The 24,425-nt window shown below is 41.0% G+C and overlaps 1 protein-coding gene across 4 annotated transcripts in view; it reads left to right on the forward strand.

Annotated features, from left to right (window-relative positions):
* Window positions 1-19,966, forward strand: part of GABRB1 (gamma-aminobutyric acid type A receptor subunit beta1) — a 139,044-nt gene extending 119,078 nt beyond the window's left edge. Inside the window, exons 6-11 of one of the 4 annotated variants that reach the window (XR_010372617.1) lie at window positions 9,590-9,727; window positions 9,847-9,999; window positions 11,279-11,529; window positions 12,816-13,025; window positions 13,522-13,686; window positions 13,805-14,117. Coding sequence is in view for 3 of the 4 variants with exons in the window: in XM_064449379.1 (XP_064305449.1) it covers window positions 9,590-9,727; window positions 9,847-9,999; window positions 11,279-11,529; window positions 18,489-18,836 (890 nt within the window). In the remaining variant the exon portion in view is untranslated. Of the gene's footprint in view, window positions 1-9,589; window positions 9,728-9,846; window positions 10,000-11,278; window positions 11,530-12,815; window positions 13,026-13,521; window positions 13,687-13,804; window positions 14,118-18,488 lie in introns of those variants that run through there. The other 3 variants (XM_064449379.1, XM_064449378.1, XM_064449380.1) reach the window with 3 other exon arrangements.
* Window positions 19,967-24,425: the final 4,459 nt, after the last annotated feature.

Consider the following 24,425-nt stretch of genomic DNA (forward strand, 5'->3'; position numbering starts at 1 on the left):
GTAAATCTGTTTACCAGGTACAGATCTGGATGTGCTTGTTCGTAAGTTTTGGTTCTTTGCAGGACTTTCTGCCTCCTACCATCCTTGGACATACAGAATTAGTTTTTACCTATGGTTAAAGAAGCAAAGCAGGTTGTTGACAAAGTTTTAAAACAACAGTCAAATAGATCTAAACTTCATTTTTTAATCTTGTAATAATGTCATAAAGAACAATGTGGTGTTTTTCAGGCAAAACTTTTTCCCCAGTGAAGTATATTGATTCAGTAATGTGCAACTATTTTGCCAAAATATGCATGCAGAGAAAGTGTAATACATGCACAATACATATGCATTATAAAATATATTTTCTAAAAAGTCAGTATTTAATTTTCAATAGTAAAAATACTTGTATTTTTTATTTGAAATTAATTTTGTTTAGAAAAGTACCTTTCTTCATTCAATTATTCTTAATTTTGGCTGAACTAAAGTTTTCATGTAGCTCAGTGCAACTTTAAATCTTTCTACAGTTTTTCACAACTTGAAAATTCAGCTACTTACATAGTCAGGACAACGAACAAGACCACCACAAAAATGTCATTCTCATCGTTTATCTAAAAAGCCCAAGTACACTGGCCTTGTACTTATCTCAGTATTTGCCTAGCTGAAAAAATTTAAGCACCTGAATTAAGTAATTAAAATTTTAAAAGGGGTTTTGGACAGGAGAACACAATATCGCATAGAAATATAAGGTGTATGTGTATAAGCCATGCTGGCATAAGTAAGAAACATGACATGTCCTTATTCATCTATAGTCCGTCTGAGTCCTGTTGAAAACAGAGGCCCTCCTGCCTTAAACAGGAGCACGTTTTGGCCTGACACGATGGAGCACAAACCAGATGGACCTGGATTTCAAATGCCTTTTTCACCAAGCACAACAGCTGTATCTCAAATTGGGGGAGTCTGCCTGGCACCAAAATGGGAGCACTTAGAAGTAGATCTTAATTAGTCAAATGAAATGAGTGCTCAAGGGCAAGATGTGTTTACAATACAAGCAGACAAAACTATGTACCATGCAATATTGACTAAACTAAATTAATTGAATGCTAAGCAGCTGGACCTCTGTTGCTAGTGTTTACATAATGTGCTTATAAATAGTGTTGTTCTCATTTTAACTTTGTAAAGCAACTCAAGTCAGAAAAAACTTCCAGGATTACAGGTCAGACTGGGATAGCCAAGTATTGTACAGCAGCTCCAGATGAGAAAGAAGGAGGAGGAAACTGAAGGGTGAAAAAGGTGATTTGCATCAGACTTATAAACTCTATATAAAATGTGCTCCTGACAGGACTGCAAGCAGGGTGCCTTAGTCTGGTTTGGGTGAAGGTGTGGACATCCTTTGAGTCAGCAAAAGAGGCGAGGGACTGCAACACTGGGCTTCCAGGAGGGGTCAGGTCTCCCTCGACATGCCAAAGTCTGTCATCCCGAGTCAGGCAGTCGCAGCCTACGCTGCCAGGATCGGAGTAGAAAAAAATTTGTGGTCTGCATTTTTGTGCTCCTGAAGATGGATGTTTTTTCCCTCCTCATCAAACCAGGGGGGCATGAAGAGTAGTAGAAGATAAAAAGAAAGGGAGGTGGGGGTGGGAGTGGAGGAAGCAAGCAAATCTTGCCAGAAGTCAGGAGCTTTGGTTCAACTTTCTGCAGATTGAGATACAGCTGGTATCCAGTATAAGTGGCCATTCAAAAGGATAAGAAAAAAGGGAGGAGAAGAAAGCTCAAAACACATTCAGGAAAAAGGCATCTCAGAACAAAAGCAAGAGAAGACAACTGGGATTTCTGACACTTGCTACTGGAAAGAAACAACCTCTCTCTTCCCAGCTCCAAACTTCCAAGGACAGTCTGGTACCAGCAGCAAGTGAACCTGGATGCAAGAAAAGGAAACTTGGGGTTAATGTCCCCATGCATAGCCTCTGCCCTGATTACCTTTAGACAAGAGCACGATGGTGTGGCTTCAAAACTTTGCTGGTTTCAACCCCAGAGAAGAGGATTCAGGCAAAGAATCGAGAAACATGGAAACAGTTGAACAAACAGATCCTCAGCAGCTGTAGCTACCAAAGTAACAGAAGTACCATTTTAAAACTTCATGCTTCAGAGCCACTCAAGCTAGATTATAAGATGAGAAGCTAGCTAAAGGTCTGTAGAAACTAATGTACGATGGCTGTACTTACCAGCACTGATCTGCTAATAGCAGTTGTGCATCTGCACATGTTACATGTACAATTACGCAAGTATATAGTCTGCACAAGAAGACACCAGTCAGGAGCACGTACTGCACTCTTGCTTTGTTAAAAATCTTCAAAAAGCGATACCATTGCTGCTAATTTTGAGACAAAAGGGCATCAAAATGTCCCAAGTCCAACATTAAATCACTGGTACTCCTCGCTAAACATTTGCATATAAGAGACCTCTCAGTTTTCAGTGACATTTTGACCACAGTGTTACTATGGGCAGATTTCTTATTACTACACAAAATGCATGGGCATGAACAAGGTTTTCTAATCACAATTTAATTTACATGAATTACACAAAGATGTGTAGAGTCAGAGGCTCTCAACATCAGGCTAAAAATCATCACGCCAGCGATGAAGTAAAAATAAGAGTTGTAAAGGTGGAAGACAGGAGACAAGCAAATCTGGCTGAAGTGGAACATGTCAGACCCTTAACTGCTGTACTGCCTCAGATCAAACATCTGTCTTACCCGTCATCTTATCTCTGACAGCGGCCAGCAGCACACGTCTATGAAGCTAGAACAGAGCATACGTTATACATGCTGATATTTCCCCAGTAAACTCCTCCAGTAAATGTTCTATGATTTGCTACCGCAAGTCAGAAATAGTATCGTTGTGTTGAACAACCTGGATAGGTTTTTATTTTGTATAAGTATGATAGCTTCCGAACAAGCATAAACTTCTGAGACTTGCATCACCTTGTGCAATGAGTTCTGCAGTTTATCCGTACGTTGTATTTCCTTTATTTCTTCCAAACTAGCCACTAGACATATGATTTGTTGCTTTCTTGGTCTGGAAGTATGAGGGACTGTGAATAATCATGTCCTGTTCAAGCTCACCATGCTAACCTAGGACCTTGTAGACTATTGCCATAACATTCCCTCATCCCCTTACCTCCAAGCTGAAGAATCATGACTCAGTCAGGCCTTCTTTCAACGGAAGCAAGTCTATCATTAATCATCTCACTGGCCCTTCTTTGTGGCCAACTTAGTACAGCTATTTTTGAGAAAGAAACAAAACTGCATATAATAGTCAAGATGAAATGGAAAGCATATGAATGCAAACAAAGAATTTTGCATTTGGTCTCCTTTCCTTGCCTAATAATTCCTCAGTTTGTTTTTTTTATAGGTAATGAGAATGAAACTTTCTAGTGAACAGGAAAAAAAAATAACAACACTGGTATGCCTTATAGGAGGTACTCTCACATATAAAGCCATGTTAGATAAAACGTATTAATGTGTATTTCTGATTATGCACTGCATTATATTTAATTTAGGCTCAGTAGGTCCTTTGACATCACTGGCATAATCCAGTAGAAGGAGACAAATAAACAGGTAAGGCATTTTCAGTACAAGTCTGACTACTTATCCAGAAACCTTCAGTGTTTCTGTCTATTGAGTCTACAGTGATACTGAGAAGTCCTGTGGTGTTAGCCATTAAAAAGATATTAACCAAAACCAAATAATTCCTCTCCCAAAGGACTTCCAACTTTGTAACAAGCCTCAGTGGCAAATGAGATTCAAAAAGTTAGAGGGGCAAAAAATAACAAGTAACAATGAACCAATATTAAACCTGTTTGCATGGTAACGCAAGGTTATAATTCACTCTCTGAACTAGATTAGGATGTTGCAAGAGTGACTTTATGCCATAATAACATTTATTTTCTGCTTCTAATGGATAGGAAGTGATGTCTCCAACTGGGATGGAACAGATTGCCCCATATGTTAAATTTATTTTTATTTGAGAGACCTTCTTAAATAACTGACAATTTGTAGTACTCCAGCAGTCTAACCAAATTTTCATTTGGGTCAGTATTGCTTAGGCTAAATTCTGACTCATATCCCCAGTTGCAATCTGCCATCTGCCTAAAAAAGTATTTCTCAGTGGAAAAAAAGTCACTTACAGATAAAAACACCCACTCTAATACAGGTGGCCAGGAGCCTTTTCAAGCAATTCTATCAACCTTAATGTGAATTAGTGACATTGCTTTCCAAAGCACATTATCAGATCTGCTGTGCCCTGTTCACGTTGGGTGTAAGATGAACTGGTGCAATAGATTTACCACTATATGGACCACCTCAGTGGTGTGCAGAAGAAATGCTTTATCTTCTTGTTTGAATCCCATCATTGGAATAATAACTATGTGAAACAAGAAAAATTATACTCTAAGAATACATTCAGCAACAAAGACTAAGTTGTTAAGAAAGGGATGATCCAGTAGTGATGGAAGAAGGTCGGGTTCCAGCCTCGTGCCCTTGCACAAGGCCAAATGATTTGGGGCACACAGGGTGGAAATACTCTTTTGAAACGTCCTATTTAGACTCAGATCCCTAAGGCAGAGACCCTGTGGCTGGGTGTTTTGGAGCTGCCTACCCTGGAGAACCAGAAGGAAAAAAGGGGCGCCATTTAGACATCTCTTTGGAAGTGGTAATAACAGTAGAACCATGACTGACTTGGCTAAGTTAATGTAATAGAGCTCTTTATTTATCCCAGAGGTATTTGAAATTGTAAGGGCTGCGGTGGAAAATAAAACAGCCTGGTGACATTAACATTAATATATTGTTAACTTCGGTTATATCACGATGTCAGCAACGTTTCTAAAATATTTTTGTCTGTGAACAGCAAGATTTATACATAACCTATTTCTTGCTGTGCTTGAATCTAGTTACTTTTTAGATCTGTGGTACTTCTGCCTATAAGTGTTCTCACTTAAACTCTCAGCTGCTGGTCTAGAAGCAAAAAAAAAACCAAAACCAACAAACTAAAAAACAAACAAAAAAAAGTGTTGGCACATCAAGGACTGTATAATCATTTCTAGATGTTATTTTCTAGGAAGCAGAAGTTTAATATCTGGAGCTGGGCAATTAAACATATTTTAATGGTTTTGAAGCTGGAAAATAATCTAGCAAGCAAACAAAGGCTTAAATAGATCAAATAATTTTCATGGGAGTTTCATTACTAAAAAAAAATCTTAGCAATTGCTTATTATTTAGGTCAACACAAACACACACAGAAATCCTGGGGAATGTGTTTGATTAAGTGGGCTAGACTGCTAGGGATGTCAGCCCAGAAATCAAGCAGTGTTTGCTCCAGAAGTATTGAGTAAATGTGTTTAAATCCCAACGCATCCTCTCTGAGAAGTCTGGCCATTAAACGCCGTCGCTGACATCACGCACGTCACCCTCCCGAAACCCGGCTCTCCTCTAACGCATGCTAATTGCTGTCCCGGCCAGATTGGGCAGGAGGGGTGACCCCTCTCGGGTGGCACGTTTTGGGGGGCGGGGGGGGGGGGGGGGGGAAGCCAGGCCGCCCCGCGCCGAGGCCCGACGGAGGGGGCGGGGGCGCGCCCCGGCCCCGCCGCCGCCGCGGAGCGATGGCGCCCCCTGGCGGCCGCCGGGGCACACTGCGCCGCGCCGGGGGGGCGGGGGAACGGGGGACACGGGGGACACGGGGGACACGGGGGACACGGGGGAGGGCGTCCCCTCTGTCCCCTCGGAGCCGCCGGTGCCTGCCTGGAGAGCGACGCTGGGGCTCGGCCACAGGCGCCTCCCGCGCGGAGAAGCTGATTCCGGTTTTCAGGGAAGGGGCGCGACTGAATTAGTCTAACCCACGTTATCGAACTAATTAAATGTATTAACGTCACGGTCCTACGTGTTTGGGGAAATAAGTCTCGATTTCCGCAGTTAGAGTTGCGACCACTCTTGACAGCTGTGATGAACATCATTGAAATATTTCAGGTTGCCGGTACCTGACTCCTGCGAAATCCGCGTTCAGGCACCACCGCCCGGTTCTAAGTCCCGCTCCCTCCGGCACAAAGCAGCGGCAGCCCTTGAACGCAGTGACACGGGCACCGACGCAGAGGGAAAAGGACCGCATGGCAAAGAAGCTGCCGAGGGGCTACCTGGGCAGTACAGAGAAGTCCAGAGAACAAATCGGCCTGTTAGAGCTGGCCGCTGCACAGACTAGACCCACTTCTTCTACCACTGAAATAGCTTTTCTTCCCTTGTAAATGTTAAAGGCATGCGCTGCCAGGAATGGGGGTTACCGTGGCCTGCTAGCCAGAAGCTAGCGCCGCTCCTCACCGAACGTTTCTTAATTTACATCACTATGGCTCCTCACTGGAAGTCACTACCCACTTCAGAAAGGAGCAATCTGTCCTCTGCTAACCCTGTTCGGAGCTGAGATCGGTTCCAAGTCCTCAAACTGCAGCCAGCCGTGCCCCTCTCGAGTTCGCTAGCGCGGAACGCGGCGCCCGCCGTCAGCGCCTGCGGGACCCGAGGGGCTCCGCGCCCCGCGCCCGCCAGCCACCGTCCGCCGGGAAAGCAACGCCTCTCCCCGCCGCAGGCGACGTGTGAAGCACGTAACGAAGGGCATCGCGCAGCAAAAATCAGATCACGTCAGGGAATGGACTGCCTGGGGAGACTTTACACCTTGTTAGTGCCTAGCAGAGTTATTACAATGACTGTCAAGGAAATCATGATTGTACTGAGGCTCTCTCTATACAAAACCACAGAAAGGTCTTCCTGCTCAATTACTCTTCTAAGAAGAGAACGAACAAATGTGAATGCTCCTGATTGAAAAACATCACTACACCTTTCTCATCACTTCCCCCAGCTTTAACCAGAGTAAATTCAAGGAATAAATCAGCATATTAGAAACAGTGGTAGCTCACACTAGCTACATTTTTTTTTAGTATTTGGAAGTCTTTTTTAAGTCTGTAAAGGTTAAAGATGTGGCCTGTCAGCAGTGATGGTTTGTCATCACCTGAAATCTTCCATGCAAGTTCTTGCTTTTGGTCAATTGGCTTTACAACCTTGTAGTTCTACTTTTCATTTAGTACCCAAACCTTTCCAAGACTAGTGAAAAGCACATTTGCTTACAAAACTCACGTAATCTGTTTTTGTGAAGGTCCAGCATGACCACATACTGTACCAGTAACACGATGCAATCCTTCTGTAGAAAGGTGCACCTGTTTTCTTTTTGAAATCTGCCCTGTGATATCCCAAGTGTTTATTTGCTACCATTTCAGTTTTGACAACCAAATATACAATAATTCACCTTTGGAGAACGGAATTTTATCTGCAGTAAGGTGCCCAAACTACTCCCTCTTTTGTCAAGAAGGCAGAGAAACTGCAGAGAGGCTGGCAGAGGCTGCTTCAGGAGACACTGAATAACATCAAGATTTGCTGAGCACTGGAGGCTGTGTCTCTCTCTGCCCTGGGTCCCAGCAAGCACCAGCCAAGGAAGCAGCACAGTTGGAGCAAAACTGGAGGGAGGGGTGTGCAAACGGCGCCAGCTGATGATGGCACAGAGCAGAAGAATCAGGTTCACCATTTTCTTCCAAACCCTGAGGCAGAATCCAGGATTCTCATATCTAAACCTTCACCTGTGACTTTGCAGCAAGCACCGGTGAAACTTCTGCGTAGTGCTGAACCTCTCTTCTTTCTAATCCTAGCCTCTAAAGACAAAGAAATAGCTATGACAGCTAGTTCATGGTGGTGTGGTGTCAAGTCTGCAGATAATAAATACCCTTTCAGTATGAGATGACAGCTTATAATTTCCTCTATTTTGCTGCATCTTTTTTAAAAAGGTAAAACATTAAAGCATTTTTTTTTTAATAATACAGATTTGCAAGAAAATGAAATTAACACTTTCCTGACAGTCTTAGTCTTGGCTTTCTAAACAGACTTAGCAGTCTTCATTCCCTCCTTCAATCATCCTGTATTACACCCTATGGTTGGCTAATGCTGGCCCTGTGGTTTGTGTGCAATGTCTTTAAAGCAGCTACTGAAGTCCCACTATCAAGCAGCTACCTTGACCTTTTGCAATGAAAAGCTTTTGGCCTTTAACTGGAAAACATGAAAAACAGCCATGCTGTGACAACTCCTTGGTGGTTCATTTGAAAACAAATTAGTATAAGCCATAGGAAGCGCAGAAGTTTTAAGCAAACAGCAGCAATCCATATTGCACAGGTTAGTACAATTTCAGGAGCAATTCAGATAGCAAACCATGGCACTGAACCATTCACAAATAAGATATGTGAACACTTAATCTTGTTTAGCCCATCACTGCGTGTTTGCATCAGAAGAGAGATGTCCAATCACTGCAGACTTTCTAAGCAGTCCCTTGAGCCCAGCAGCAAGTTGTGAGAGCTCCTCCGACTGTCACCAGAGAAATTACAGACCCATTCTACATGTGATCAGCCTTCCAGAGATGAGGGTATTACCAGGCACTATCATAGGAAAAGACATCTCAGGACTAATTTCTTTAGCTAGAAATGGCATTACTGGTGCATATGAAAGGATAAGTTCCTAGCTCTGTAGAGGCTTCTGATGCTGCGGTTGGTTCAGCTGGCAAAACTACTGTCAAGTTTTCTAAAGCTTTGAGTTCAAATACATGTGTTTATTTGATCTGTGTTATTTGACTTAAACCTGATTAAATCTAACACCTGAAGGAAAAGTCTAAAAATAGATGAGATGATGTTCTCTCCTTTGGTAGATATCTGGGAAAAGTAGTAAAATGCAATAAATTGGAACTAGTTTAAATATTAGTTTAAAAATATAATTGGTTGTGAGGTCTTTTTTGAAACTCAGTCACTTTTAAGGTTAGTCAAAATGTTTTTGAAAATGGTAACAATAATATTAACATTCCTAGTGGTAGAATGGCAAATTAATTTTTAATTAAATGATAAATAATCAACATTGCTGTTAAAAGGAAAGAGAAGAAATGTGCTAGTTTTGCAGTCAACAGGAAACAATTCTGTGATAACAGAAGATCAAAGATGGCATGGTCTAATTAAAATATAGAACGCTGCATGAATTTCAAAGGGATACCTACAGCTCCAACAGACATTGTCAGGTAATAGTACAGGCACCTGAATTCTTCTAGAATCATCTTTGCCTCTGCTGGCGCCAAACTCTGTATTTTGTCACAGTCTGCATAGGAAATCAAATGTACAGCTGGGAACTGAACCCGCTTTGACTGTCAGAGCTTCTTCTAGAGGGTTTAAAAGTTTCACTGATGTTATATCAGCCTATTGGTAAACTGAGCAACTCAAGCCTGAACAAAAGGTAGTAGTATTAGACCTAGCTAAAAATCGATCTTAAATCTTAAATTCTGTCCTTGTCCACTCTCTCCTCCCTTTCCGCACCTAGAAGCTTCCCCTGTACACAGAGGAGGCTACATGACTTCTGTATAACAGAAATGTCACACAACAGAAAGCTGAATTCCTGATTAACAGCAGCTCCTTCTACTTTAACTTGCAACTATTTAAGCCATGTAACAAAACAAAAAGAAAAATCAATAATCAAATTGCGTCTCTGTTTCAGATGGATACACTACTGATGATATTGAATTTTACTGGAATGGAGGAGAGTCGGCAGTGACGGGAGTTAATAACATCGAGCTCCCACAATTTTCTATTGTTGATTACAAGATGGTATCAAAGAGAGTGGAATTTACAACAGGTAAGCACTGGCTAGTTGGAAAAAGCCCCCCTCCCCTCCCCCCCGCCCTTCCCCAACTCAGAAATATCAGTGTCTAACTTTTGTTAGGCGTTAGTCATTATATGACTTCTTTCTTTCAGGAGCATATCCTCGATTATCACTTAGCTTCCGGCTTAAAAGGAATATTGGATACTTCATTTTGCAAACCTATATGCCTTCCACGCTGATCACAATTCTGTCATGGGTATCTTTTTGGATCAATTATGATGCCTCTGCAGCCAGAGTTGCTCTAGGTAATTTCTTTTTGGAATCACTGAACGACATAGATATTTGTTACCTTTGAATACAGTAGCACCACATCCATACAGCTGATTGCAGCAGCATTAACTGTAATCTTACACATGCAGCGTAGGGTCTTCATTGTCAGGAAGGCAGGCAGGTGTCACCTTGCCTACATCTGAAGCTCTTGCTCTGCAGTTAGGTTGGGATCCTGACAGACTTCCAGTTGCCATAATGGTTTTTGGATGAGGCCAAAAGTATCTTGCTTCCAGACTGCAGTGTAAAGGTTTAATTCAGGTACCTAAGAGTATCTATGCTGTGCTGCATCAACATTTCACTGATGTTAAAAAGCATCCTCTCAGGCCAGATGTGTGGCTGGAATGAATACACAAGATCCTACTGACATCAATGGAGATACACCAGCTTACACCAAATAAGCCTGCTTACCTACATGGTTGTTATTTCCTGCACCGTGTTCCTTCCTACAACTTTCCACAAGAACCAAGATCTTCTGCCACCATCTGCACTTTCAGGCAGATATGCTTTTCAAATGCCGATGTCAGAAAACCATTTTGTTTCACCTCTCTGTGAATTCAACTCATTACACCTGTGCTATTATCTAGATGCACTAATGACCTGTGATTAAAGCAGACTGAAAAATAATTTCACACACACAAAAAAAGACAGAATAATGCAGTGATGGCTAACACAATGAGATAGAAATGCTTTACTTGCAAGCAACCCTTTAACAGGAAAAGCTGTTTTCGTACAAGCATATATATCACTTTCCCTTCATCAAAGACCATCACTTTATCATAAAGCTTCCCTTTCTCCTTTCAACACTGTTTTCTGTCAGAAGCTAGATACTTGTTCCAGTTCCCCAGAGCAATGCACGCCACCCTACGGGGTCAAGCAGGGCTACTGCTGTAAATAAAGTAAGAAGCATTTCCTCCCATAGAAAGAACAATAATCAACTCTTTGCTATCCAGGTCAGCTAACACCCCATTCCCTAGCAGAGTTATTGTAAAAATTAAGGCAAGGTGTACTAAGGCAGCCTGGGCTTTTGAAGGCTATTTATTTCACCTTCTGTTGCATGGAAAGCAAAGGAAGGTGCATCAGCAGGCCTGCAAGGGTATCTTCCTTTCTTTTCCCTTGGCTGTTAAGAATTGGATAACATAATTAAGCCACCTGCATGAGAAGTGCATGGTAGCTTGGCAATGCTGCCATTACGCCTTTCATGCTCAAATCTCCTTCCCTGTCTCGTTAGTCAATGTCTTTTTCTTCCTTTCACAGGAATCACAACTGTGCTGACCATGACCACCATCAGCACCCACCTCAGGGAGACCTTGCCAAAGATTCCCTATGTCAAGGCAATAGATATTTACCTGATGGGATGCTTTGTGTTTGTGTTCCTGGCCTTGCTGGAATATGCCTTTGTAAACTACATATTCTTTGGGAAAGGACCCCAACGTCAAAAAAAGGCAGCGGGCAGGGCAGGACATGCTACAGGCGAGAAGAGCAGACTGGAAACAAATAGAGTCCAGGTAAGATGTTCAAGCTAACTTTTTTTAAACATTATTTCTGCTCTGACAATGTTGATGTGTGTGATGATAGAGATAAATGCAGTTTGAACACATATGGAAAAGCATTTAAGATTGTCTAGAGAAAAATCGTATTTTAAGGAGATTACAGCAATATATGGTTTGTTCCATCTTCAGCTGAAAACAGAGTAAGAAACTACAGAAAATGCAAATGAATATTCAGAACAGCAGCACAGACTAAATACAAAGAGTACAAGGAAGTTAAAGTTTTACCATTTCAACTGTATAGTTCTTCACTAGAGAAGGTGGTACAGATGAAATATTTGTTATATAGATCCTCTTTACACACAGAAACTTCACCAAAAATAGAAGGCAAAGACAGACACTGTTGCTTCAGGGAGTCTTGAATGAAGCCCACACCACTGAACTTCCAAGAACACAAGGAGGATGCTTCTAGGTTATAACAGCTTTCACAGACGTCAGGATTTTTCCCTCAGGCTAAATTCAAGGAGACCACAGCTACCCCTCTTAAAAAACAAGCCAGACAAGTTCCAGGAAGTAATACTATGGACATTTTTTTAACAGGGGAAAGTTTAATATAGCAGTACATCACTGAGCACTTGCAAACTTCTACAAACCTATTCCATTTTTTCCCAGTTTTTCAGAAATACTTTCCTCAGGTGTATTCGCCCAGTCTGTCTCAGAGGAAAATACATATACTAATGAGCCAAAAAATTTCTTCTGTTCTCTGCTTTTTTTACAATATATTACAGCCAAGTATTAATGAGATCTTACCCAGGCTGTCGTATAAACTTCTGTTGTGGCCTGAGGTGTTAACATTTGGGCAAAACTATATTTGAGCCCTCTGTTCAGCTTGAAGAATAAGACCAACACATAAAACTCTTAACAGGTGAGACTTTAGCTTGATGGATGGTTGTAATTTCACATACATGTCAGGAAGTGTATTTCAGAAACCCTGTGATAGAGTTTCCTTCTAGAGTTGTGTGTCCTGTGTCCCAGCAGCCACACCACTACAGCTAAGCATCATTAACAGAGTCGTCACGTCCTCGGTCTCAGTGAATTCATGAGCCCATTAGAAGTCCTTACCCACATTCGCCTCCTGTCGCAGTGCGTAGGAGATGCTTTATTACAGTGAGGGCACAAATACAGTTCAGGCTTGCAGCAGTGTCCAACATCCCACAAAGTATTGCCCTCCACAGAGCAGAGATGATAAGCCACCCTGTTACAGATTGTTGTGTGCAGTCACTGTCTATCCATTTCTATGGAAGATAAGGAAAGGAAAAAAAAACACAACAAAACCCACAAACTCTGACCAGCCACGTCAACAGCTCCTGAGATAACCCAGCCTATGTGAGAAGAAGGACAGCAAGAGCTCATGATGAAAAGAGAAGCAACACTTCTTCAGAGGTCAGCCTTGGCTACATGGGCCTCAGCGCACTGAATTGAGTAAAGGATGAGAAAGTAAAAAGGATAAGCAGGTAAGCTCTTTTTCCTACATATTTGGAGAGTTTGTTTAACTAACAAAAAGCCCTAACTCATGACTAAAAGCTTTTGTCTAAATGTTACACTGGCAAAGATTACGCTGAGACCAATACTCAGAATGGGATGGAAAGTATTTACAATCACACTTGAACTTCTCAGAGCACCAAATGCATACACTGGCATCTTTCTGACAGAAAACAGAAGGCATACATGCTTTGTACCAGGATTTGTAAGTGTTCACACTTTAGACTGCAATTCCATTCTGAGACTTGAGAATGCTTTAAGTGAACAGATTGCTTTCTGCTTGTACCATGCATTTTTGTGATTTTAGATACATATATATATACACATACACATAGAAACACACACGTGAATGGATATCAATGGATTTTGTTATGCCACTGGAGATCCGATGATGTGGGACCTTGTGAGTATTCATTTTACTCAGCATGGAAATGCTGATGTCCAACGGCATATTTCTCTCTTTGGCAGGAAGAATGCACATGACCGGAGCGGTGGGACACAGTAAGGCTATGTGATCTCTAGTGAAGACAGCTCCCAGCCCCTCTCCATCACGTTTTGAGATTTTTCAATGGTATTATAATGTCTGTACCAGAGCAGGGAAAGGCTTTTTTGGAGCACAAAAGAAGTACAGCTGTAAGTATATACAGCTACATGATATTTTTTCCCTTTTACTCTTGACCCATACCACTTATCCATACAGGGTCCTATAACAAGTAGAAGACATGTAACAGTGCTTTCTCTCTTTCTGCAGGTGAAGATATTGCTTATTCCCAACTCCCACAACTAAAAGAGTTCAATTTCCTTCACCAGATAACAAAAGCATTAGACATGTGAGCAACACTCAGCAAACTGACTGTGACATTAACACAGTATGGAGAAGACCAGATGGAAAATGAAACCATACTTCTGTTTCATATGGGCTGTTCCTTGCTCTACAGACTGAAGAAGGTGGAAATAAAGCCTCTTCAGTTTCACAGTTTATGCCATTTTAATTTTTAATCTGAAAAAAATATTAATTTGTAGTAAACAAGCTTTCTGTTTCTCTGAATAAAGCATAAAGACTATTTATGCCTCCTTGTCCATTTCTCAAAGTTAGATGTCACTGAGGAAACCACCATAATTATGGGTAAATAGGACAAACCACCCAGCAAGAAAATATTTAGATAGTCTATGCATGCAACTGCTTCTGTTTCCTCAGACACTTATAATGTGAATAATCACTACACAGGAGATGTCTCTTAAGCATGAGAAAGAGGTAGGATGCAATCATAATGTGAGCGGGAAAGGGGCTGAGCCATCAAGGGGTTCATAAATGGCAACACAAGGCAGGTGATAGATGGTCTCTTGCTCCCCACTTCTGCAGAGCGTCACCTTCCTTTCAAACCTTCTGTGAACCACAAATCACCTGGGATGGAAAGCCAGAGACCAGCCACAGGCTACTGGAAGAAAACATATGATTTTCCAGTACAGTGGCTACTGGAAGAAAAAGGAGGGAGCACATAAGCACACAACTAGCTCAACCTTCAAGTAAATCTACACCTGAATATGTATATTCCTGCTGAGCATAACTTGTTTCTTTGCCAATCAGATTGTGATAACACTACTGCATTTGTTCCAACAAGACAGCTTGTATAAGTAACATGGCCCTGAGTCTTTCATCTTAAGAGAAAGAAAAGATGTATTTGTATTGAGACAACACAAAAGTTCTTACCTTTTATCTTCCAACAGTTAACGTTAAAAAATACTAGGTATGTAAAAACCCGTTCCAGACAGCACTAAGCATTTGAGACCCATCCTCCGTCAAGGAATGCCAGCATGCTCTTCCCCTAGAGCTGACTGACTACATTTTATGTGGTCAACACAGGACTATTGTATTTTTTTTTCTTTAACGATTTTCACTTACAATATCATTTGATGCTCCTAAGCAGGAAACTCATTTTCTAAGTAAACGTACAAGCCATATTGTTATTTTTTTTATTATGTTTCCTGAGCACACATCGAGGCTTTTCCATCACTGACGAAGATTCATACATATGTACCTGTGCTGATTTAAGGTTTAGGTAGTTCCAATGCAAATAAAGAATTTTAAATCTATAAACTCAGTATAGATACACACTCAGTGTAGATACAAATGTCATTACAAGAAGTGTCACCACCTATATGTGTCTGAAGAATATTTAAACTTTGATAATTATACCAGATGACTAACACAATATCAGCTTTGACATCCTCCTCATATATTCTTCATGATATGTTCAAAAGACAAAAACACCCCAGCTTTCTACAACTTTAGGCAAAATTTATGCATTGTACAAACAAGGCAAAGTGTATATGTTAATGTAAACACACATTTAGGCTCAGAATATCTGTTAAGGAAGAAATCGGTTTTCATCTGAGCAATGGTTGGTTTATGTAATAAAATTCAGGGCATTCCAGTTAAAGAACAACAAGGTGATATTTGAAAGAATAAATGCATTGTATCTGAGCAAGGAAGAACTATTCTGGACTTGGTATGGCTCATCTTTCTTACCCAAGGAAGGGACTGAGATACTCTACCTCTAAGCAGGCAGCCAGCTAGTGAGCCAGAAAACTGAGTAGACAGATCCTTGTCTCTTCCATTCCCATTTTCTTATCATGTCATCCAATGCAAATGTGTCAAAGACTGTGTACAGCTGCGTTACATACCTGATGTGGGGAAAGACCCTCATCACTGAGACGTGGAGTGGAATGAGTTAAAGCCTGCTGGCTGTTCCTGATGCACAGGCTTCTTCAGCACAGGGCCAACAGCAAGCCCCAGGTAACCTCGTATGAAGTAAGGGAGAAAAGATTTTAAGACAGAAAATTTACAGCTTTTACTGTGCTCATATTTGCTGTTAATTCATTCTAACACTCAGATAAAGAAAACTAATAACAAGTCTCTTTGGGGGATCCCTTAACAATTTGTATGTTTTCCAGATTCCTATGGGAATCTGTAGAATTCCTATGCTTCAGTAACAAAAGTTTTAAGATTATTTTGGAGTCAACTTCAGTAAATTCTGAAAGGGCTTTTAAGGATGTGGGAAATTAACTATTAGTCCAGCTTCATGTTGTACAAGCAGAGAATTTGACACAGGTACATATGAAGAGCTTTTACATTTCTCTGAGCTAATTTATTCAAGAACAGTGTAAGGCCCTTTGCTCTGAATTGCAAAGGCTGCAATTCAAAGAATGAATTGCTTCATGATGTATACAAATCATCCTGCCTAAAATGATTTAAATAAAACTAATTTTAAAATATAACAGGTTCATTCATAACACTTAAAGCAGGAGCTCATATGCTGCTTGGCTTATAATAAACTGTAAGGGCATATTAGTTTGAGAAACACCCCTATGAATCACTTTAGATTATAGGCAGTTATGGGTTGTCTTCACAAAAGAGAAGTCGTAATAACTGTTTAATGATGCTTGCACTACTGTTACTACTATTATAACTCTGAAGTAAATTAGCTTAAACATTAAATTATGTAATCAAAGACAGCTCAAAGAATTATTTCTGAAAACGGGGAAGAAAAGGTTGACCTATCAAAACTTTTGGGAATTAAAAAAAAATATTCTGGGAATTAAAAAAAAAATCTCTTTTTACAAGGAGACAACTCTGAGATCATTGCTTTTTCCACAGAAAATGTCAGAACTTGGGAGTAACGAATAGTCCCATAGTTATGGCAGTCCTCTGGAGAGTAGGATACCCTAGCTTAGATCTTCCTTCTGCTTAAATTTGAAGACCTGACCCAAAAAGTATAAACTGGGTAGCCCATATCTCAAGTAAAGATGCAAACACCATGCTGGTTTGTGACCAGCTGGCCTCTCTAACCCAGAATATGTGAGCTTTTCCCACCAAAACAGCAGTGAGAACTGGGGTGTCCCCAGTGAATGCTCATTTCAGTGTGTACAGAATCAGTTGCTAAACCTGACTAGAGCATTTTCTATCTGTGGTGGCTTACTACTCCATTTAGAAAACTTTTCCCTCTTCTGGGTGACTTTTGTACAAATAGCCCCTTCACTTCATTCTTTTCATTTATTAATTGCCTAGTCTGGCACAGTGTAAATATGCCAGCAGTCATCATGCAACATTTTCTCCTTCTGGCAATGAGAAGGAACATCTTCCATGCTGCAGGTGGAAGTGAGGCTTTCCCTGGCTTCCAGCTTTCCTCTGTGGCATCCCCCAGAGACTGGATTTCCCCATGTACTCTGCTTGGAGTTTTTTCTTGAACATACTTCAAACCTGCTGTGGATTATTACAGAATTTCCTAGCTCTGCTACGTCTTGATAAAAATGTAAAGCTCAAAACCAATTTTAATACTCAAGCCTCAAGGCGAAGTCTTTGAAGTTTTATTTAAGAGGTCTGTGTCCTAATGTGTATTTCCCTCATATGAGCTACAGTGGATGTTTAAGTATCTAGGAATTTGAAACATCTAGGAAGTCTTCATGGACAAGTCAGGAGTCATCCTGGAAACATTAAAAAACTTTTCCTAAAAGAGGTTTTACTACAAACATGTAGAAAACTAACGATGAGTGAAAAGGTAAACACTTTGTAGTAATTCAGCCATTCATGCTTAATTACATTAATATATAAAAAAGGCAATGTTATTAAATTTTTTAATATAAATATATATATATAGTTGCACCAGACATGTACATACCAGGTGCAGTTTCCAGTTCTTTGCTCAGGTACTTAAAACAGTGCCCGGACTAACTGATAGCACAAATAAAGTGATAAACATATTTGAAACAACTGCTTCTTGTACCAACCTATAAAAATGCCACTGAATGCAAGGTTTCATTGAGTAAAATGGATTATTCTATCTGCACATGAGCAAGTTAATGGTATGCTGTGGGGAGAGGGACTTCCATCTCTGCAGTATCATAATTCTCCAAAACTAATTCTCATCACAAGCATATTACAATAATTGATAAAATGTACATGTACCCATATGTTCTTCATATGATGAACCCATTGTTACATTGCTCTTGAAAGTAACCTACAGCACTAAAACTGTATAAAATTGACAGAGACAGCAATACTTTTTTTACCTTGAGTACATGAAAGCTTAGGGTGTCCGGTCACCAGACATTAAAACACAGTATTTCATAAAGGCCATGATTTAAGTTAAAGATAAAATTAGAAAACTCTCACAGGGGATGAGATAACTAACTGAATGAAAAGGTCCCAGACCAAAGAGCAAAGGGTCAGCATGGAAGATATCTAGATACCTAACAGATAATTTCACACCAGTCAGGAAAGTGTATTTTCGCTTTCATCGATTCTATACAAGATGAAGCTGTCGCTGCAGCCCCAGAACCACCTTGGCAGTAGAGCCAGAAGGTATCTGTCCATCTGGAGGACACCTTGGGCTGGCTGAGAAACTTGTCTAATTCACATTCCTTCCTTGACACAGGTTGATCCCCATGGAAACATGCTGCTCAGCCCACTTGAAATACGGAATGACGTCAGCAGCTCAGATGTGTTCACAAGCCTCCGTGACCCCCGAGGCACCGCGTACACGTATGACAGTGCCAACCTGCAGTACAGAAGAGCCACTTCCAGCAGAGACCTCTACAGCAGGAGCACTTTGGACAGGCACAGGCTTCACAGAAAAGGACGCTTACGAAGAAGGGCATCCCAGATCAAAGTCAAAATCCCTGATTTGACTGATGTAAACTCGATAGACAAGTGGTCCAGAATGGTCTTTCCCATCACGTTTATTCTTTTCAATGTTGTTTACTGGCTGTATTATGTCCACTAATTTATGCAATAAGGTCACCATAGACTAACATAATTAAACGTGTTTTTTTTCCTTCTCAATTTTGTTAACTCTGAAGAACTGCAGTAGCCATAATGTTACATGTTCAAGGTAAGATACCCAGCTATTGAATACTTCTAGATTTAAGCTTTCAAAAAGTAATATAAACCCAAGCCAAATCCAGCCTCACTACATTCAGATCAGAATAGTACAGACCTGCTCCTAAAGAGCATCTTCAGCAAAAGTGCTATACCTTGATTTTTACAAAGAATTTGTGCATCATCCATGACCTTTCTGTATCCACTTTTATCTTTTTTTTTAAAAGTGGAATAAAAACTAGTCCTACTGTATTCCCACAGCAGCATGCTTCCAAACAAGACAGTAAAACAACTCAAAGTAGTAGTCATGTCACAGTCTTTCAGCGTTTAGAGTGTAAAGAAATTTGAAGAAATAACTGTCTGAAGGATTATAACTATTATCTCACGCATCATTTCAAAGACAATAGTTATACTAGGAAGTATTTCCATAGTATCTGTAAGATGCATCACTCAAGGAGATGTAAGTCGCTTCACATTTTCAGAGAGGCAGGGATCTTCAAAAGAATGAAAGGGCAGCAGAGACAAATGTCACTGATTTTCCAACTAAGGAATCAGCTGATTGGAACTAACTGGATTTTTGTTATTTCCACAAAATGGCAAAGTTGAGACTGCTGAGAACAATTGTGCCATGTGTAATTTTGTATTAAAAAGCAGAAAACAAACACGTGTTCATTCCTGGAAGCAACTACCAAGGGATACCCCAGCCCAAGAGTGGCTACTTTTCTTGACTCCCAAGTTTCCTGTGACTGGTAATGGCAACACATTCTCCCAAAAGTTAGCAGGTGCCTGGGAACAGGTCTGAGGAGAGTTCTGCATGCAGTTTCCTACAGATTTCCTTACTGCGCTGAGGAACAAGAGATACAGCTGAGTCTTATGGCACGCTGGTGGTGTTGGGTACACTGCTCCTGAGGAGTTGCCTCTCCCCACCCGGCTGCTTATCGCCTGACACAACCACAGCCAAGGAGCTGCAGGTGAAGTGCTGGCAAGCTGCATGCAACTGAGGAGCAATAGGTCAGTCATGTCCTATCTGTATCAAACCCATTTCCTTTCTCTATTGGCAGTTTTTTCCTAACAGTGTTTATACTATGTTGCCTAACATAGCATTTTATTGAAAGGGAACAATTATCAGTTGAATTTTATTTTGTATTGAAAGTGTTTCATACTTTTAGGAGAGTCAAGATATACAAGCCAACAGAGTCTTTGTGGGTACCAAGATGACTGTTAGCAATGCCAGCTGGTACAGAAAGAAACATTGATCAGGACAGCAGGCAGCAGTACCTGCAGTTAGGAGTTAGTAGGGAACACAAATGAGCAATGCGGAAAGCTTCTTCACCAGTTCCTCACTGCTTGGCAGCAAGGTGAGCTGATGACCTTATCACCAGTTGACATTACAACTTTTTAATCAGAATGTAATAATAAATGGACCACTCCAACGTGTTAACATCTGTCACATTCAAGACCTTGACCTCCGAACAGATCAGGACCTGCTGCCCCTTCTCTTTGTGCAGCAGGCTTCTGCAGAAACAATCTGGAATGATAAATCACCAAACAAGAAAGGGAAGAATAGCTTTAATATACTCATTACAAAAAATAAAAGGCTGAAAACCTGGCATTTGACATTTTTAATCTAGGAGGGTCCTTGAGACTCTCAGTTTTTCTGTGGGCTCCAAAGTCCCCATCTCATCCCAAGTTCAGGGGAGCACAAAGGTGGTCTTCTCAGATGTCTCTTCTCTGCTACAACCTTTAAGTTCCAGGCTCTTGAAGGGTTGCGCAATTTTACCAGATAAACCAGCCACTAGGTATAATTTGATACGATTCAGGATAAATATTAATTCAGTCAAATGGCTTTTCTGAAGGGGGTACAACTTGTATACTTATCCCCACCCTAAAACAACTCCAAAAAATTTTTCAACATTTGCACCATATCAGCAACGAAAATAAGAGCTGCCACACGTCATCCCACATGGGACATTTTGATGAATTTTTTAGTCAAATTTAAACAATGTTTAGATCAGGAATATTTTAGTGGCAGCTAACAATATTGTTTTGGTATCATAAAATAAACAATACACAGAACATATGGAAGTCTTGCATGCTAAGCAAACGGAACTTTCCATAACTGCAAAAAATAGCCCTAGGAGGGAGACAGCAGTAGGGCCGTATGTGCTGTCCCTTCCAAACACACACCCCATTAAATGGTTTTGAATTCGATGAACTGGCACTGGACTTTACAAACAGAGAGAGTAAGTCCATGAGCCAGGGAACTTGTCAGCTTTGTGGTTATAAGCAGAAATAAATTCAAAGAAAGCAATAAATTCTGCAGATTTGTAGTGTAAAATACTCTGTGAAAAACAACTGTCAGTGACCCATTTTTTTGCATTACCTGATTTCCCAAAGATATTCACAGACAGACCACAGGTCAGTCATTTAACCCAGCTGTTTCAGTGGTGTGGAGACATTACAACCCCTCCTTCCAGTTACAGTGGGTATTTAGGAAGAACCAATATCCAACGGGATATTGAAACAAGAATTCAGGTAATAGGAAAGGATCCCTTGCCTCCTGTTATAACAGCAGAGATCAGCTGTACTGGTCTTCAGCATTTTTTCTTGTGGACTCCTAATATCTGCATACACATAGTTTCTAGCTTATGGATCATCCACCCAGTTCATGCACAGATGTTAGGCACATGGGCTAAAAGCAGTTACATTGTACAGTTCCAAGCAAAAAAAAAAAAAAAGGGTGTGGCGCAGAGGAAGGGCCGTTAACAAAGCAAGAGCAGTGCAAATGCAAAACTCCTTCAGAATGGTACATTCCAAAATAGCAGGGTGCACCCTCATGCGTCAGGATTCCTTCAACACGTCACCCAGTACAAACCCCAGCCCTGCTGCCAGTTTTGCACAGCTCGCAGCAAGGCCTGGCTGCGTTGAGAACTGGAAGCCGCAGCCCTGAGTGAGGAAACAGCTGCCAGTTCTTGGCACAAAGTTTTGGAGCAAGGGCTAATAACCACACCACACACAGAGGCAAGAGCCACTTACCACAGGTTGGCAACATCTTAGCCCAGAGCCAGCATCTCCTGCCTCCCACTGAGCTCCTATCTGCACATTTAACCACTAACTCTGGTAAAGAAAACAGAACTTGGCATACAAGCTTGCGAGGCACATTGGATTTAAACCAAAACCCCTTTCAAAGCCTCAAAAAAGAACTAAAACCAAAACTTGGGAACAGGGTACATAACCATAACTAGCATGTTTTCCCTCTTTCCACTGCTTTTAGAAAAAAAGAAGAAAACATTTCTCACTTCAGAGCAATAGGTTGGCAGCAAGGAAGAAGCAGCGGTTATTGGAGGCACAGGATGGAAAAATGTTGCGCGCTGTCATCTGCAGCTAGGAATTAGTGAGTACCACAGAAATACAACCTCTTCCCATCAACAGGTTGGAGTCATTTGGCTGGCTTTAGGCAATAAAGGTGAATAATACTGCAGTGCTAAGCTCTGTCACTGTTGTATTTTAGTGATAAGTTTACCAGACTTCAAGCTCAGCATGGATGAGGTCCTATTGCTAATTAGGTTTCAGGTAAACTCCCTTACAGTTTGTGCTGCTGTTTCATGCAGTGTGTGAGTTTGAACAGACTACTTAAAGAAACTTGCACTGGAAGTCCTTTGTAGCTAGGTTTCCCAAAGATATGAGCTCCTACTGTCACTGTGTGTGTGTGTTTGCCTGTGTTGGACTCTCATGATAATATTTGAATCCATTGGCAGTTTCAACCAAAAGATAACAGGACAGAAGGGATCTGTGAGATAATACATTCTTACAGGTTTCAGCAAAGCAGGTAGCTGAGCAGAGGAGATCCATTTTCTCTGGGAGAAATGGATTCGATGAACCCCAACCTTGTTAGACATGAGAGAATCCACACGGGAAGGCAATTCAACACCCACATCCCGGGGGAAAACAAGGTGCATTGGTTTTCATGCTCTCGAAACTATTTTACACTTACACATATCTTTTAATCTCATTCTAATCTTACTTCTCTTCAGCAGTATCCCACCTAATTATGAATGAAACGGTCAGTGGCTAAATTGGCAACATATTTGGAGCACGTATTTCTCCGAGAGCAGAGTAAATTAAATAGCTCCTCTGTGCTTGTCCAGGGCTTCAAACTGGGACAGAGTCAGCCAGGAAACTGCAGTGATTTTGCCCATCTCTCTAATACCAACGCAGCTGGATAGCCAGCCTGGGAACCCTCCTTGGCTGAGCAAAAACCACAGGTTTACAAGAGCCTTATTGTTGTGATGGCAGGCGTGAGAGCTGGGATCAGCCTGAAACAGTGTGTAAGAGTCAGCTGCACTTACTCACAAGGATAAACCAAAATCCTTCCACTTCATTTATATTTCCACAGAATTCAAGACAATTAAGGAAGAATAGCAATAGTGGTAGAAAAAGTCTTAAAACACCACCAAAAAAAACCATTTTCAATATCACAGGAATATTTCTGATAACATTTCTGTGCTCTATGCTACCTCTGAAGAGCACAGAAGTTGCTGTTTCAGAGTTACACGCTGGCTCACCTTGTTCACCCTTACAGAAAATGTTCCACCCCTTGCACTGCAACTGGAGGATTTATTGAGGCAAATCATGAGGCAAGTCATCCAGGGCTGGGGGCCATGTTCCACCAGCTGCTTCCGTTTCCCATCACCAACGAACCTCTGCCCCTTCTCATGAATTCCCGCCTATTGAGGATGCACTGTGAACACTGCCTTGGGAGTATTAGTCAGAAAGGGCTGTGTTATACCTGTTGCATAAAAAAATGTTTTAAAATGGTTTCTGTGTGGAAAAGCATAAAAAACCACCTCTGTGACTGTACAAGTATGTTTCTTCCTACTGCCACAGGCTTCCGCCCTGCGGCCCAAAGAAGGCAGAAGATCACAGAAGAATATTGAATTTCAGTGTATGATGATACTGAAATGTATACGCACAAGGTGAAAGAATTAGGAGACAAATGAGAAATTGGCATTTTTTGACAGAAGATGATGTGATTTTGGTCTACTTACTGTCTTGGAGGGCTGAGTGAACTCTAATTATGTTGTTTGCTCCTTGGTGTCTTTGTTTCTCAATTATTTTGTAAGTCATTTTGAGTCCCTGAATGTTATAAACCCATCACCTCTTGTCTTGTGCTAGTGCCAGTCTAATAAACGGCATGGTAGTCATTCTTTTACACTTTTATTCTTGGCAAAATCCATTGAGTATCATTACCAATAAGGAGTTAAGATAATTACAGGGCAGCAGAACTATGTCACCTCTTTAGAGGTGATCTCTGATCAATAATGTCTTTTAACTTACCACTGCCTGTCTGTATCTGCACAGCCTTAGATGAAAGTATGAAGTATCAACCACACCACCAAAAATATTCATAAAGATTATTTCCTTTGGCAGATTATGCATTTCAGTGAAAGCATCAACAACCTTGTTTACATTTGTGAACATATCACTCTCCTGT

The sequence above is a fragment of the Phalacrocorax carbo genome, chromosome 4 (assembly GCF_963921805.1).
Source record: "Phalacrocorax carbo chromosome 4, bPhaCar2.1, whole genome shotgun sequence".
In the NCBI taxonomy this organism is placed as follows: domain Eukaryota; kingdom Metazoa; phylum Chordata; class Aves; order Suliformes; family Phalacrocoracidae; genus Phalacrocorax; species Phalacrocorax carbo.